The sequence below is a fragment of the Triplophysa dalaica genome, chromosome 19 (genome assembly GCF_015846415.1).
Source record: "Triplophysa dalaica isolate WHDGS20190420 chromosome 19, ASM1584641v1, whole genome shotgun sequence".
Taxonomy (NCBI): Eukaryota; Metazoa; Chordata; class Actinopteri; order Cypriniformes; family Nemacheilidae; genus Triplophysa; species Triplophysa dalaica.
Genome location: NC_079560.1, coordinates 2,189,613 through 2,206,964, shown reverse-complemented (window position 1 = coordinate 2,206,964; position 17,352 = coordinate 2,189,613). Strand labels below are relative to the sequence as shown.

Below are 17,352 nucleotides of genomic sequence, written 5' to 3'. Positions count from 1 at the left end.
GCAAAAATAAACAAACAATTTAAACGGTTTTTATTTTTTTTCTGATAAGATAAGAATGTGTTTTGGTAAAATGGTCGTTTTTGTTTATTTCTGTGAACAACATTTCCTTCAACTTTTGATATAAAATTGTAGTTTTTATGTTAATTTCTTTGCCGAAAAAGAACTGGAGGAGACAGAAATATCGCAAAAAAAAACAAGTTCATATTTTGATTTAAACAGCACGAAACTAATGTTTGTAGGCCTATATGCATTACATTTTTTACGAAATACCCCTCCTTTTTAATTTATTATCATCCTCTCAGTCTTTCACATGGCTGTTGGTGACTTTCAACAAACACTTCAATAAATGCCTCTTCAATACATGCAGGATTTAAATTATATATGATCTTTAAAATATATAAAACAGACATTCATTACAGAAGACTGCAATATTAAAACAAAAATAATTATTATTGAATATTGCCCTCTATATAAATTGTGTGCGATTGATTTTATAGATGTTTACGCATTTGATAAAGCGGTTATGTAAAATAAATAGAAGCCATTACAGAAAGCGAGTTAAGAACATTCCCCAACGATCACTGACATCTGTTTAAATTTCGCAAAAACTCTGATTACACTGCACAGTGAACTTAACATCATTTGCTGTTGTATGCGGTCCGTGAGCGCGCAGTGCGCATAAACTAAACTCAATTGCACAGTGTTTCGCTCCCATCTTGGGTTGTGTGAGATGGAGAGAGAAAGAGTTAATGGTAAAGCTGAATCTCTCAGTCATTCCTGACGGTCATTAAGTAAAATTATAGCCTAAATAATGCAAGCAAATAGCTGTTTGTTAATGTTAACGCCCGCGTCCTTCTCCTTCACAAAATAAGACCGCAAAAACACGTGTTATAATAAATGATTCTGGTTTTACTTCACAATTAATTTTACATGCTGTTTATAATAAACTCAAAGCCCGCATGCACCTTGAATTCCTTTGCACATTATTTTGCTTCCGCCGGCATCTCTGTCACATACTAAAACCTCTCTGTGAGTGAAGAGTGACGTTGCTTTCTACCAATAGAAAATACTGCAATTTTTAGTGTTGTTTTTAATTCTCATTGAGTGGGCAAGACAGACGTTTAGTTGGGCTCAGCCCACCCATGCCTGGAGTCGGCCCTGCAATCGAGTCACTCGTTCTGGTGAAAGCACAAAACAAAACACAAACGTGTCCTTGCTCTTGATATACAATCAGGAATGAACACCTTTGGTTATGACGATAAAAAATGGAAGAGGGTGAACACCGAAGCTTTAAAGGGCTTGGAAAGGAGAAGAATCTCAGCAGTAATTACACTGTAAAAAATGTTCCGTAATTTTTACGGAAAAATACCGGCCGCTGTGGTTGCCAGTAAAATTCCGTAAAAAATAAAAGAATGTAAACAGCTTTGCAGTTTAAAACTTCAGGGCACAAACTTCAAACTGTGTATGAACTTAATACATTTGAGTCTTTTATATTAACAGCATCTCTTTATAGAAAATGAAAACTTGGTCCAAATGCATAAAAGTGATAACATTACATTTACTTAATTTATTACCCTGTAATTCATTATTAAAGTCACTTTTAAACAAAGCAACATGCAAGCATGACATAGTTAAACAAAGACTCAACTCTTCAGCTTAGTGGTGACCCACAAAATATTTTATGTAAGTAAAGAAAAGAGAAAATACAAATTCCGTAGTTTTTACGGAAAATACCGGCAGCTGTGGTTGCCAGTAAACTACCGTAAAATTACGGGAGCATTATGTTTTTATTCATCCAATCAATTCACAGTAGAAAACATAAGCCACACCCACTGTTCATCTTGTAAATACGTCAGAATACTGAAGACGATCATCACTTCTGCTTCACAGGGACTGCAGCATAACAGCCATGATATGATGCTTTATTGGTTTATTTAAAGTGACCGTTTTTGTGATCAGGGTTTGCTTTAGTTGGGATCTTTCAGCCGGCATACATAAGTTTCAAGTTATCTTTGCGCTGCTATGACGTTGTTTTATATAAAAATAGTTTTGTAGCAAATCACATCAAATGAAAGTGTGATTAGGTATTTACTAAATATTTATCTGGGATGTTGTTTAATTGCTTATTGTATTTTTTGTTACAAACTTCTTAATGAATTTACTTTTAAAATTCACATTTCATGCAACAATCAATCTAAAAAGTTTTTGAATCGTTAAAAAGCTTGCATTTTGTCTTTGACTCAGACATCAAGAATCAGTGTATGAATCTCAACTGTGGTGACTAACAAATGAAAAGCTTACAGCCGCAATGCATGCTGGGAGTCATTGATGAGTTTTGTGCTTTGATGATACCCAGAATGCATTGCGTTTATCTTAAGAGGTTTTTTTCTGTTGTCACCATTGTTGAGACAAACTGTTATATTCTAGATATCTGCCAGAACATTTATCATTTTTAGATGTGCTGTTAAAGACATTCAATATTAATTAAATTCATTCAATATCATAAGAGGGAAACTAGTAACTTTAAAGCACTTCCTAACCTCTTGAACATGTACTCCGACCCAAATAATTTAATGCGTTAGCTTTATCTGAGCGTTCCACCCATGCACCTGAGTCAGTGTGTTTCAACTCATAGATGTCAATACTGGGGAAAGACCTCTTCACATTGAAAGCAAATTGTCAAGACAACAACTAAAGCAAACACTCTTCACCATAATGGTGACTCAACAAAACCATTAACATATAAACTTGTGTTCATTTTCAATTAGAACTTTTGTAGACGTGCAACAGAAATAAAGTGACAGTGGTGTCTGTAAGTGAAGGTGATAAAAGTGTTTGTGGAGTTGAAAAAAAACTCCTTGTGAAAACTTTGGAATTTCACTGTTCATTTCCCAGAAATGAATTTTTTCCGTATTTTTATGGACGTTTTTTGACAACAGGTTTTTTGTCTGAAAACAACAGAATTTTACTGTTAATTTCACAGGCATTTTTTACAGTGTATATTGCATTATTCATATTTATATTAATATAGTCACTTATTTGCTAAGGCGCAAGACCCGTGCGGATGCACGTCATGGGTCTATGTTTCCTCAAAACAATTGAGTTTATAAACTCAAGGTAAAAACGTTCTCTTATATGTGTTTTACAGTAACTGTCTATGATGGTATTCGTTATCAAACACTTCCAATAACGACTTCAGATATAAATTCCATATTTGATATATCAGTGGAATTGTGGTGTACTGACATGAGAAATGGGGGTCTATGCTTGTCACTAAAGCAAGTGATTTCTGTTGTTGGTTGTGTTCTACAATCTGAAGTTCTACTAAATTCATGGAAAAAGAAAGTAGAAGAACAGTAGACACATGAAGAGGAGAAAACAGAAAGTGTTTTATTAAAACATAACAAACATCAAGCTGACTAACATCAGGAGGAAAGCAGACATCTTGACTCAACACATTTCATTTACCTGTTATTTCATGTGTATTGTTAAGAAATGAATCATTAATATTCAGCTATTTTGATTATTTAAATTGGGTTGTGCAATCATCAAACAACCTTTAAAAGGGACAAAAAAAAAACAGAATGAAAAGCACAGCGTAACACAACAAAAATCTCAACTTAAAAGTAGAAAAAATACTTTCTGTAACAAACAAAAAACATTGTTTTTTGGTATATAGTAATAATTGTAATGATTAATTCTCAAAAATATTTTATGAAGAACAAGACGTTTTGTAGCAAACTGTCTTTCTGTACTGTTGCAAAAAAAATATGCTGCCACTTGCTCCTATAAAGCAAATTATATACTTATTTTATTAGTTATAGATCAGTCTATATCGATTAACACATTGTCTTGTTAAAATGATTCACTGCAGAAATAAGCGGTTATAATTTATATATATTTTGAGTCCGGCCACAAAACATTATGGAATATATTACCTTTGTTTTTGATTCTAGTGTGTGAAGTACAGTTACATAGTGTCTTTTACAGATTGTCCTCATTGTCCCACAGATTGTCCTCATTGTCCCACAGATTGTCCTCATTGTCCCACAGATTGTCCTCATTGTCCCACAGATTGTCCTCATTGTCCCACAGATTGTTCTGAATGTGCCACAGATGAAGAAACATTTTCATAAAACGCCGTTTCTTCTCACCGTTATGCAGGTTCTCCTCAGTGTTACATAGATTCCCCTTACAGCATAAGCTATCCTTAAAAGGGTCATTTATGTGTGGCACAACATCACAGATCGATTTTGAGGCACATCCTTTTAAAGTTTTTAGATGAGCCTCAGTAGTTTCTAATGTCAAGAGAAGTGAAGAGAAGTCATAAATGATTGATGGGTGATGGGGTATATGCTAATCACTCTAAACTGACCATATACAAATCTGATAAAACATGTAAAACATATGGACATATTTACAAATGGACATCACAAATCTAAAAATATGTAAAATACTTGCATATATACTTTATATGTTTAGAACAAAATACAAAATGTAATCTACAGGAATATTATAAAAACAATCATATATTTGAGGATGTATTTGTGTATTTTCTGTTAGTAAATTCTCACCTATTGTTGTAATACATAGGTCTTCAATTCCTAAACAGTCTAATTTGTTCAAACAACTGGTTCCATCACAGTAGTAACATCGTTTTCCGTTGGGTCTGTCGGAGGTGTATTCTGTAGAAGAAACCAACGTTATTTTTATGTCTGCAGATTAATGCTAGTTTATGTTGTTTAAAGACAATACCTGCATTTTGTATATTACAGAGGTGTGTCTGACAGCACTGTACAGACACAACTGTTCTTGAAAGGCCATAGTTAAGGGATACACTTCCACAGATCTCTGGCAGTGCACAACCCTTCGTGGAGATGTTCATCGCATTATTACCTAAAATACCTGAAAAATGTTTAACGCTTCACACCTGACCAATAGAATGAAAAAATCTGTGCTTGTGAAGAATCTTAGGATCTTAGTTTCAAAGGCAACCTGTAATGAAATATCCCCACAAAGATGGCAATATCAAAAATCCTTGTCCTTGTGGGGAAATTTTTTGGTACCCATGAGGAAACTAATAAATCATACAGAATTAACTTTTTTGAAAATCTAAGAGCAGAAAGTTTTGTGTGGTTGTTAGGTTTAAGGGGTGTGTTAGAGGTAGGGAATATAGTATAATATATATATAATATAGTTTGTTCATTATAAAAACCATAGCATCTATGGAATGTCCCCATAGAATATGCAAATCCAACATGTGTGTGTATGTTTGTTTGTGAGTGCATGCATGCGTGAGGTGAAAGATTATGTATTCATTATTTACTCATTTTACTTTATATGTGTTTAATAATGTCACAGGAGTGTTGTAAAGGCGTCAAAATTTAATGACTTTGTTTGGTAAAATACCAAACAGCTGCATTTGCTTCATGATTTCATCCAATTACAACGAGTGTCATTTTAGCTTTTTCAGATTTTATATATACAGATGCATTAACATCATAGCAAATACCAAGCCTATGATGGATGGATCTTTAAAGATCAGATTATACATTTTACAGGTTTTTACGTTGACAAGGTTTACATGTTTTACAAAAACATGTAAGTTTTACATGGAGCGTGTAAGAAAAATACACACATAAATACTTACATGACGACTTGTACAAAGTGTTTAGGCTTTTCTATCTACCTAACCCGTATAAAACCAACCCGGTTTACATTTGTACATTTCAAATAAACATCATAAGTAACGAAGTTCGCTTCTGGGGACCACTGGATGATACCCACAGTAAAGATGGACCTTATGTTAAACAAGAACACACAGGTTGATTTTTATATACCTGCATCCTAAGATCCTTCACTTGCAATATTATATAATATTTATAGTATTTTATCACTGGAAAAAACACATGCACACAACAAAGAGGTTAAACGATACATAACAATTGGAGTAAATTTCCTCTCAAGCTCAACTTACTCAGGGATGTTGTTGTACTTGCACATACAGTTCTAGAGGGACACAAAACCTGTTTCCCTTCACAAGAACCCATCAAATTTTGGCACTCATGACACATTAGCGTGTGTCCTGTAAAAAAAAAGACTAGAGAAACAGTAAATGAATTGTATTTCTCTATTTTTAGGTAATAAAACATTGAATATATTTATGTATTTTTATACTGATACCTCCAGAGAAAAGAAGAAAATGGAGAAAAATGAAGATGTTCAGGTCCATCTTTGGTCCGTCAAAAGGAGAATAAAATGGCTTTTTCAAATGGCTTTTTTATAGCGCATCAAAAGAAGGCGTGACTGGAATGTGAAAGTAAAACTATAATATAAAATACTTAACTCTTTTGATCACATCTTCCAAACCATGTCAGGACAGGGAAACTCCAGCTGGAATGATGCATAATGAAAGTGAAGGTAAGGTAAGGTAACAAGAGTATACAGGTGAGTACTACATTGGAACGAACTAGCGAAACGATCAAGCACAGGACAATAGACACGAGGGGATTTTAAAGGGAGACTAACAAGGATAATTAACAAGGGGCATGTGTGGGTAATTCAGGGAAAGTTAACGAGGAACGAGATGTCAGGAATGAAGACAAGGACCAGAGAGAGTATCGAATGCCGATAGGGTCAACATCTCTCTCTCACAAAAAACATAAGACTTCGTCATGAATCTGCCCCAAGACCAAGAATAGACATGACATGAAGGCAGACTACTCATGACAATTATTCTGTTGATTCTTGAAAGAGTTTATGTTATGTAGCTTTGCTGTAGCTCAGCAACCTGTTCGCACCCAATTGCATATAAATAACACGCTGTTGCATTATCGTCTAATACGTACACCAAATTGCGATTTTGCGTGCATATGATACGCCAATGTTTGCTTGTACCTGGGTGGAGAGCAGTCATTTTAAAACATACATGAAGAGGAAACACTGAAATAATTAAAATGATAATGTAAGGTTTAGGGTTTGGGTTAGGGGACAGGGTAATGAGACAAATTGCTGTTTAATATGCAAACACGCTAATTGGCGTATCATGTGCACGCAAAATCGCAATTTGGCTTCCGTATTATACGATAATACACAGCGCGTGTTATTTATACGCAATTGGTGCGAATGGGCAGACGCTTTTATCCAAAGCGATTTGCATTGCAATACACTGTGCATTTTTTTACTATGTGCAAACCATGGGATCGAGCAACCGGAAAGCCTTGGACTGACAACGCCAAGGTCATCCAAACTAATATAATGGATCATGACTGCAATAACAGAAAGTTGAAGAACAGTGGACACAGAGGGAGGAGAAAACAGGATGTGTTTAACGTGTTTAAATGTGAATCTAACATCAGGCAGCAGGAAAAAAACTGACGTGTTGGCTAAATTAGGCACATTGCATCTACCTGGTGTTATTTTATGTGCATTTTATCTAGTGTGTCAAGCAGGAATATATTCATGAAGTTGCTTGATCTTTATGGCTGTTTATAGAAATGTCTTGTTTAAAAGACTCCATCTGCTAGTAAGTAACTTCATTTTTCACGTACAACGTTTCCGATTCTGAATTTACGAACATTTGAAATATGCACTAAAATGTTGTTTTAGACTTTTGAATGATCCTTTGTCATAATGTTTTAATTTTGCCAAAGAAAAACAAAATCAGATAGGCTGCTGTTAATAAGATGTTTCAAACCATGTGACAAAATGAAATTTCTGTCAATAAGCATAAGTGATCATGTCCGGTTGCTAGTGGACATCCAGAAAAAAAAGGTTTTATTAGTCCCACCACAATAATTCAATTATATCACACTTCATCTTTTGCTGAATTCAGCTAAACATTATGTAGAGAAGAAGGAGGTTGGTGATGCTCACTGTTACACAGTTTTTCCTGACAGCATAAGTATGAAAACTGTTATAACATGTGAAGAGGCATGAGACAGTTTTACAGACACATCCTTATAGAAACTTTACAGGAGCACATACTCACAAGGATCTAAGGTGTGTCACGAATGTTAGATGGGTGATATGTTAATCATTTGAAACTGACCTTACAGAAATCTGAAAACATACACAATAAATATGTTTATATATGGATTTCACCAAGTTGAAATATATATTTAATAACATGATCTGCCATGATATTTTTATCATCTAACAACAATAATTCAATATGCAGTAATGTCTCAGATACAATAATCTTAAAGGGAAAATATAGCTTGTTATTCTCATCGGTGGCTCTTAACCATCATTTTATGTAGTGGTAGATCCGGATCGTTTGATACTCTGATTTAAAAATTTGAAGCAGACATGCATAGACTGTGAGCCATAGTCTCACATAATAGTCAGCAAATGAAAAGATCTTGATTCTGCTGCCACCTGCAGGTGTATGTCGATTAAATCAAAGCTAAATGATGTCGTTTTCATTATCAGAGTAAAAAACTTGTTGAATAGCCCTGCCTTGATTCGTCATATTTTTTTTAAAAATGAAATGGAAAACAGATGTATTATATATTATACATTTTATCCAACTAACAGAATAAAATTATTGAGGTACTGTCAATATTTTTTTCATTTTATGGTACTTATTTTTATTTATTTGAAGGAAACTACAAACTAATAGCCAGAGAACAAAATGTTTATTGTTACTATAAAAAGGACAATTTGTATTATTTAAGTTTATTTGAAAGGGACCATGTACAATTATTTCATGTATATTTCCGTATCATGCGTACCATATTTGGCCAAGAGGCTCATTTCCAGTCCCTCAGCAGGTAAACAGAAATTTAAAACACACAAGTACATATACAGAACACTTCAATGAAAACATCTCTTGTTGCAGAAATATACTGTTATATTATAAGAACAGAACACAATTTGTAGTCCCACAAAAATATACAGTATGGAGTTGATCACAATCACATTTCATATATGAAGTTCTGCTGAATTCAATGGTAAATTATGTAGGAGAGGAAAGGCCCGAAGAGGAAGAGGAGGGTCTGAGTGATGCTCTTAGCACTATTACGTAAATTTCTCTCACTGTAACGGTGATTTATCTCACTGTTATACGCTTGCTCCTTGTGGTCACTCTGATTCTCTCCATTACCCAGTTGTACCTCATGGTCACTCAGGTTCTCTTTTTTACTCAGTTTCTCCCCATTGTCCCACAGATGGACTTCTTTAGTATCGTGATTCTCCTCACTGTCCCACAGATTGTCCTCTTTAATATCCAGGTTCTCCTCACTGTCATGTAGATTTTCTTCAGTGTTGCACAGATTTCCCTGACAGCATGAGACATGCATTAAATGTTGATCCGCTTCACACATTAATTTAGAGGCACATCCTTTTATAGTCGTCGACTGACCCCAAGAAGTTTCTAAAGTCAAGAGAAATGTTCAGTCATAAATAATTGATGGGTGATACGGTAAACATAATGAATGTATATAATACATTTTCAAAAAGACTAAAAACACATATAGGCTTACTTTATAATGTATGTTTTAAACAAATGTAATCTGTGATGCAAAGACATCTATCGGAGAAAAACATCAATCTTACCTATTGCTGTAATGCAGTGGTCTTCAGTTCCTAAACAGTTTAATTTGTTAAAGCAACTGGTTCCATCACAGCTGTAACATTGTTTTCCGTTTGGTCTGTCGGAGGTGTAATCTGTAGAAGAAACAAACGTTATTTTTTTATCTTCAACGCTTCAGATTAATGCTTTAGCATATGTGCTGTATATGAAAGACAATACCTGGGACATCTCTGAAATTACAGAGAAAGTTGTTACAGCATTGCACAGATACTTTGGACCTTACATTGCCAAAGTTAACGGATCCACTTTCACAGTTCTGTGGCTCTGCACAACCCTTAACTTTCTTCTTCGTCATAGTGTTGCCAAAAATATCTAACAAAAACATTTTTATACTTCACATCTGACCAACAAAGTTTAACAACTTTCATAAAACGATGAATTTGAACACATTGTGTCATTTTAAATCAATTTGTGTTAATTGTGTTGACAGAGATATTTAAGTTAAGGACAGACAGCGTTTATACCTCACAGAACTGTTTTTAGTATAACCATGTTTTTTATGCATGGATAATACAAAATATTTGCATAACATCCCAATCCATTGTAAAAATTAATTTATTCCACTGTTGAATCTCTCTCTATTCCGATAAAACAAGTCTGAGCCTCGAGGGGCTAATTTTGTCAATAAGGTTATCTATAAAGTTGGATATATAATTTCTGTTCAAATAAGGGCACAAAAAGAATGACAACACACTCAAAATTGACTTTTATATTGTACGAACTTTATATTCTATCTTCTTCTATAATAATATACAACATCAACTCAACTTACTCATGGAGGATGTTAGACTTGCACATTTAGTTCCAGAAGGACACAACACCCGTTTGCCTATACAAGAACTAGTCACACTGTCACACTCGTAGCAAATCAGCGAGTGTCCTAAACGAAAACAGAATAAGGGGAACATTCAATTATCTGAATTTGTAACAAAAACATTAAATATACTTTTGTGTTTTGTACTGTACCTCCAGTGAAAAGAGTAAAAAGAACAATGAAGATGTTCAGATCCATCTTTGGTCAGTTAGACGGTGAATAATAAGACAAGCCCTTTTCAAAGCCCTTTTTATAGCAGATCGAAAGAGAAAGAGAACGTAGCCCACCCACATCTACAGTTGAAAGAAAAAGTATGTGAACCCTTTGGTCTTACTTGGATTTCTTCATAAATTGGTCATAAAATGTGTTCTGATCTTCATCTAAGTCACAACAATAGAGAAACACAGTGTGCTTAAACTAATACCGCACAAACATTATACGTTTTCATGTTTTTATTGAATACAACATGTAAACATTCATAGTGCAGGGTGGAAAAAGTATGTGAACCTTTGGGTTTAATAACTGGTTGACCCTCCTTTGGCAGCAATAACCTCAACCAAACGTTTCCTATAGTTGCAGATCAGACCTGCACAACGGTCAGGAGAAATTTTGGACCATTCCTCTTTACAAAAGTGTTTCAGTTCAGCAATATTCTTGGGATGTCCGGTGTGAATCGCTCTCTTGAGGTCATGCCACAGCATCTCAATCGGGTTGAGGTTAGGACTCTGACTGGGCCACTCCAGAAGGCGTATTTTCTTCTGTTGAAGCCATTCTGTTGTTGATATACTTCTATGCTTTGGGTCGTTGTCCTGTTGCATCGTCCATCCTCTGTTAAGCTTCAGTTGGCAGACAGATGGTCTTAAGTTTTCCTGCAAAATGTCTTGATAAACTTTGGAATTCATTTTTCCATCGATGACAGTAATCCGTCCAGGTCCTGAGGCAGCAAAGCAGCCCCAAACCATGATGCCCCCTCCACCATATTTCACAGTTGGGATGAGGTTTTGATGTTGTGTACTGTGCCTTTTGTTCTCGACACATAGCATTGTGTGTTCTTTCCAAACAACTCAATTTTGGTTTCATCTGTCTAAAATTCGGGGCCCCACCCTGGAGCCAGGCCCGGGGTTGGGGCTCGCATGCGAGCGCCTGGTGGACCCACCACCTACAGGAGGAACCGTAAGGGGCCGGTTCAAAGTGGATCGGGTGGTAGTCGAAGGCAGGGGCCTCGACAACCCGATCCCTGGACGCGGAATCTAGCTCTAGGAACATGGAATGTCACCTCTCTGACGGGGAAGGAGCCGGAGATTGTGCGTGAGGTTCAGAGATTCCGACTAGAGATAGTCGGGATCACCTCTACGCACAGCTTGGGCTCTGGAACCACACTCCTCGAGGGAGGATGGACTCTTCACTACTCTGGAGTTGCCCAGGGTGAGAGGCGGCGGGCTGGTGTGGGTTTGCTTATAGCCCCCCAGCTCAGCCACCATGTGTTGGAGTTTACCCCGGTGAACGAGAGGGTCACTTCCCTGCGCCTTCGGGTCAGGGATAGGTCTCTCACTGTCGTGTGTGCCTACGGGCCAAATGGCAGTGTAGAGTACCCGGCCTTCTTGGAGACTCTGGGAGGGGTGCTGGAAAGTGCCCCGACTGGGGACTCCGTCGTTCTGCTGGGGGACTTCAACGCCCACGTGGGCAACGACAGTAACACCTGGAGGGGCGTGATTGGGAGGAACGCCCCCCCTGATCTGAACCCGAGTGGTGTTCTGTTATTGGACTTCTGTGCTAGTTACAGTTTGGGCATAACGAACACCATGTTCAAGCATAAGGGTGTCCATCAGTGCACATGGCACCAGGACACCCTTGGCCGGAAGTCAATGATCGACTTTGTGGTTGTTTCATCTGACCTACGGCCGTATGTCTTGGAAACTCGGGTGAAGAGAGGGGCGGAGCTGTCAACCGATCACCACCTGGTGGTGAGTTGGATCCGATGGCGGGGGAGGAAGCTGGACAGACTCAGCAGACCCAAACGTACTGTGAGGGACTGTTGGGAACGCTTGGCCGAATCGCCTGTCAGTGAGATCTTCAACTTCCACCTCCGGCAGAGCTTCGACCAGATCCTGAGGGAGTCCGGAGATATTGAGTCCGAGTGGACCATGTTCTCCACCTCCGTTGTCAACGCAGCCACTCAGAGCTGTGGCCGTAAGGTCTCCGGTGCCTGTCGAGGCGGCAATCCCCGAACCCGGTGGTTGACACCGGAAGTAAGGGATGCCGTTAAGCTGATGAAGTATTCCTATCGGGCCTAGTTGGCTTCTGGGACTCCAGAGGCAGCTGACATGTACCGACAGGCCAAGTGGACTGCAGCCCGGGTGGTTGGGGAGGCAAAAACCCGGGCCTGGGAGGAGTTCGGTGAGGCTATCATGGAGAAAGACTATCGGTCGGCCTCGAAGAGATTCTGGCAAACCGTCCGGCGCCTCAGGAGGGGGAAGCAGTGCCCTACCAACGCTGTTTACAGTGGAGGGGGCCAGCTGTTGACCTCGACCGGGGATATCATCGGGCGGTGGAAGGAATACTTCGAGGATCTCCTCAATCCCGCCATCACGTCTTCCATTGAGGAAGCAGAGGCCGAGGGCTCGGAGGCGGACTCGCCCATCACCCGGGATGAAGTCACCGAGGTAGTCAAGAAACTGAAAAATGAGATCCGCCCTGAGTACCTAAAGTCTCTGGATGTTGTGGGGCTGTCTTGGCTGACACAGAATTTATGGACAGAATTTCTAGGCGCAGCCAGGGGCCGGAGGGCGTCGGGTTTGGGGACCACACGATTTCATCTCTGCTCTTTGCGGATGATGTCATCGTGCTGGCCCCAACAGACCAGGACCTCCAGCATGCACTGGGACGCGGAAGAGCTGGAGGAAGTATCTAGGGAGAGGGAAGTCTGTGCATCCCTGCTTAGACTGCTGCCCCCAAGACCCGGCCCCGGATAAGCGGAATAAGATGGATGGATGGATGGATGGATGGATGTCCACAGAATGTTTTGCCAGTAGTGCTATGGAAAACATCCAGGTGCTCTTTTGCAAACTTCAAACGTGCTGCAATGTTTTTTTTGGACAGCAGTGGCTTCCTCCGTGGTGTCCTCCCATGAAGTCCATTCTTGTTTAATGTTTTTCTTATTGTAGATTTGTCAACAAATTTGTTAGCATGTTCCAGAGATTTCTGTAAGTGTTTAGCTGACACTCTAGGATTCTTCTTCACCTCATTGAGCATTCTGCGCTGTGCTCTTGCAGTCATCTTTACAGGACGACCACGCCTAGGGAGTGTAGCAACAGTGCTGAACTTTCTCCATTTGTAGACAATTTGTCTTACCGTGGACACATGGACATCAAGGCTTTTAGATATACTTTTGTAGCCCTTTCCAGCTTTATTTATCCATATTTTATCCAACAATTCTTGATCGTAGGTCTTCTGAGAGCTCTTTTGTGCAAGGCATGGTTCACATCAGACAACGCTTCTTCAGAACAGCAAACTCAAAACTGGTGTGTGTTTTTTATTGGACAGGCCAGCTTTAATCAACACATCCAATCTCATCACATTGATTGGACCCCAGGTTGGCTGACTCCTGGCTCCAATTAGCTCTTGGAGAAGTCATTAGCCTAGGGATTCACATACTTTTTCCACCCTGCACTATGAATGTTTACATGTTGTGTTCAATAAAAACATAAAAACGTATAATGTTTGTGCGGTATTAGTTTAAGCATACTGTGTTTCTCTATTGTTGTGACTTAGATGAAGATCAGAACACATTTTATGACCAATTTTTGAAGAAATCCAAGTAAGCCCAAGGGTTCACATACTTTTTCTTTCAACTGTATGTTCTCTTGTAACAAAAACAATTCAGTGTTCACTGACTTACAGCATATTTTATTTGGACGTTTACATGTTTTCTTGTGTATACTCTAAACCCAAATGTTCATAGTAACTAAATAGATAACGTAAACTTAATATTACATATTTGTGAATATTTAAACTTTCAAAATGTTAAGCTTCTGTATCACATTCTTCCTTTAGAGTAAAGTATACTGATTATTTTGATTAATTTAAATTGCCCCTAATGTACTTAGTTTAAAGGTTATTGAAAGAATGTAAACTTCTTCCATCCCCTTGTCTAAACAATATTCTACGGTTAAAGAGTCTAATCGACTGAACACACAGAGTTTCAGGCCTGGAGACAAAGTTTGACACAGACACAAGTGCTTGTTCAATCAGAGTCCAAAGTTTATTGTTAAGGACTAATACTAATAAGCTTGCATCAGGAGGCGTTATATAAAACCACCAAAACAGTGGAAAATCACCAGTCTTTCTGTTTAGTCTTATTCCTCCTGAACAATCAGATATGATTACATATTTAATATTACAATAACAAAACAATTGTCCATAGGCATCATTAGGAACCTTGAGATGGAGAACAACAGATGCTTATATCAACATAAGACAGCATAAGATCCGACACAACTTTCAACGAGGTTAAACAACAAGAAAGTAAGGAGCAAATATTATGAATAGAAGTGAATAATATAATAAAGGAATGAATACATATGATGAATATTGGAATAAACACAGATGCAGTATTTGTGGAGGACAGGACGAAACCCAGATTCTCACTGTTATATAAAACAATCTTTGCTCTTCTTGCTCATTTTGTGTTGCATATGTCAAGGTGTTTGGTTTTTACTCATGAAAGACTAATAAACTATATAAAAAATAGTTAAGATATTTTCATAAATACACCTTTGTGAACTCAAGGTCTTTTAACTTTCTTCCATTAAAAGGACGAATGATCAGTTTAAGTCACATGAACTAAAAAAATATAGTTGAATTAAGATTTTTTTCAACAGTAATACAAATCTGCATGTGCGTCATGATGTGAAATGTGTGTATGTGGTTAAAGCATGTGATTTCACACTATCAAGTCCTTTTAAAAAAGATTTTGGTTTACACTTTGAATTTATTATTATTGTTTTAATATGGATTATTGGATAATTGAAAAAGCATTTTGAAGATTTGAAACACAAACATCAGTAATAAACAAGTTTGATTAAGTGAAGAGTTTTGTCATGTGTTTTCTGTCGTTGTGGTTGTTGGTTGTGGTCTTGTAGAATCTGAAGTTCTGCTGAATTCTGTAAAACAGAAAAGAGGAAGCTGAGAGTGTAACACAAAATGGACTAGAAAAACTTTATGTTAGTTGTGTATTAGTTGTATACCTGCTGCATTTATTGGCATGTCTGTTGGAGGTCATGATGACACAGTTTTAAAGAAAGGAGACCACAGAAGGTTGTTGTGGCTGCTCTTTCCTCCCATTGGGCAGAACTTTTCTTGAAGTTTTGCGAGAATGGAAACTTTATCAGTTCTTTGATCAGTTAACAAACTGGACGTCATACCAACAAACATTTTTATCACCTAACAACAACCATTTTTATCATCCATCCATCCATTTTCTACCGCTTTATCCGAACTACCTCGGGTCACGGGGAGCCTGCGCCTATCTCAGGAGTCATCGGGCATCAAGGCAGGATACACCCTGGATGGAGTGCCAACCCATCACAGGGCACACACACTCACTCATTCACTCACGCACTCACGCACTCACGCACTCACGCACTCACGCACTCACGCACTCACGCACTCACGCACTCACGCCCTACGGACAATTTTTCCAGAGATGCCAATCAACCTACCATGCATGTCTTTGGACCAGGGGAGGAAACCGGAGTACCCGGAGGAAACCCCCGAGGCACGGGGAGAACATGCAAACTCCACACACACAAGTCGGAAGCGGGAATCGAACCCCCAACTCTGGAGGTGTGAGGCGAACGTGCTAACCACTAAGCCACCGTGCCCCCCCCCATTTTTATCACTTAAATATATATAGATATATATAGATATAGATATATAGATCTGTATAAATCAATACTGATCAGAGCAAAAACTCATGATCCTGTGATGCTTCATTAGAGGATCAACAACAGTTTATACTTTTATGTATTTTAATGATTGTGCTGTCAGTAAATTTACACGAAATTTGTATTGGACACGATTATCCCCATTTTTTTTCGTGTCAGTGAGCACAACCATTTTTAATTGTCACTCAGCACGACTTTCAATAAATAGCCTGCGAATTCCCGTGAGACTGTGTTGTGTCTAGGCAACATCATTTCCTGTTAATATATCCCAGTGCGTGCATATTATTTTGCTACGTACTAAATTGTATATACTATTTTATAACAAAAACATTACAAACTTTGGTGCATAATAAAAGTAGGCGAACGCAGCATCTGTCTTCATTTACACATCCTAAAGTTTCTCCAAACCTTTCTTGGTCGAAAGAAATATCTTTGGAAGAATGTTAGCACTTGACATTTCTGGGACATCATTGACTACCATATAGGACTTTTCTTACTGTTCAACACAAAATGAGATATTTTGAACAATTTGACGGAAGCAAACTGTTCTGAGCCACTTTTGACTACCATTGACATTTTTTTAACTATGGTGCCTTAGAACTGTCAGTTTAAAAAAAAAAGTTTCCACATTATTTTGAGTTTCCTTATCTGGGTTAACAGTAACTTTCTTTATATTTAATCCAACATTTCTATCCAAAGCGATTTACAGATGAGAGCGCATTTAACATTTGGACAAGCTGTATGTGCTATGGGTTACTAGTGGAAATGTGGTGTACTGTATGTGTGTCATGACTCATGATGAGAAATGTGTGTCTGTGGTTGTGTGGGTGTCACTAAAGCATCACCTCTTTCTGAAAAAGATTTTGATTTATACTTTAAATGTAACAACTTAATAATTGTTTGACTTTTTGATAATTGTAACATTGTTTTGATGTTTTAAAAAAAAAAAATTCATCCAAAACTATTACATCAGTCTGACCAGAACACCAGGAGAGAAT

At 37.8% G+C, this 17,352-nt stretch overlaps 2 protein-coding genes across 2 annotated transcripts; both read right to left on the bottom strand.

Moving 5' to 3' along the window:
* Window positions 1–3,781: 3,781 nt before the first annotated feature.
* On the bottom strand, window positions 3,782–6,231 carry LOC130408476 (urokinase plasminogen activator surface receptor-like). Its single transcript, XM_056732018.1, has 5 exons — window positions 6,184–6,231; window positions 5,978–6,100; window positions 4,756–4,905; window positions 4,575–4,685; window positions 3,782–4,298 (listed from the first exon to the last, which is right to left on the bottom strand). Exons 2-5 carry the CDS (start codon window positions 6,072–6,074, stop codon window positions 3,985–3,987), a joined length of 672 nt encoding a protein of 223 aa, XP_056587996.1. The 5' UTR covers window positions 6,075–6,100; window positions 6,184–6,231; the 3' UTR covers window positions 3,782–3,984.
* Window positions 6,232–8,726: 2,495 nt separating this feature from the next.
* On the bottom strand, window positions 8,727–10,607 carry LOC130408375 (urokinase plasminogen activator surface receptor-like). The gene is made up of 5 exons (XM_056731867.1): window positions 10,562–10,607; window positions 10,368–10,475; window positions 9,755–9,907; window positions 9,559–9,669; window positions 8,727–9,376 (listed from the first exon to the last, which is right to left on the bottom strand). Exons 1-5 carry the CDS (start codon window positions 10,605–10,607, stop codon window positions 8,949–8,951), a joined length of 846 nt encoding a protein of 281 aa, XP_056587845.1. The 3' UTR covers window positions 8,727–8,948.
* Window positions 10,608–17,352: the final 6,745 nt, after the last annotated feature.

What these genes read in the sequence shown, in the direction of transcription:
- LOC130408476 (XM_056732018.1), bottom strand. Translation starts at nt 6,074, where the DNA reads ATGTGTCATGAGTGCCAAAATTTGATGGGTTCTTGTGAAGGGAAACAG. An exon ending in AAGTACAACAACATCCCTGA is followed by an intron (nt 4,906 to 5,977) that starts GTAAGTTGAGCT and finishes AACATTTTTCAG; the next exon opens with GTATTTTAGGTAATAATGCG. An exon ending in CTGTAATATACAAAATGCAG is followed by an intron (nt 4,686 to 4,755) that starts GTATTGTCTTTA and finishes TTTCTTCTACAG; the next exon opens with AATACACCTCCGACAGACCC.
- LOC130408375 (XM_056731867.1), bottom strand. Translation starts at nt 10,607, where the DNA reads ATGGATCTGAACATCTTCATTGTTCTTTTTACTCTTTTCACTGGAG. An exon ending in TAATTTCAGAGATGTCCCAG is followed by an intron (nt 9,670 to 9,754) that starts GTATTGTCTTTC and finishes TTTCTTCTACAG; the next exon opens with ATTACACCTCCGACAGACCA. An exon ending in CCACTGCATTACAGCAATAG is followed by an intron (nt 9,377 to 9,558) that starts GTAAGATTGATG and finishes TCTTGACTTTAG; the next exon opens with AAACTTCTTGGGGTCAGTCG.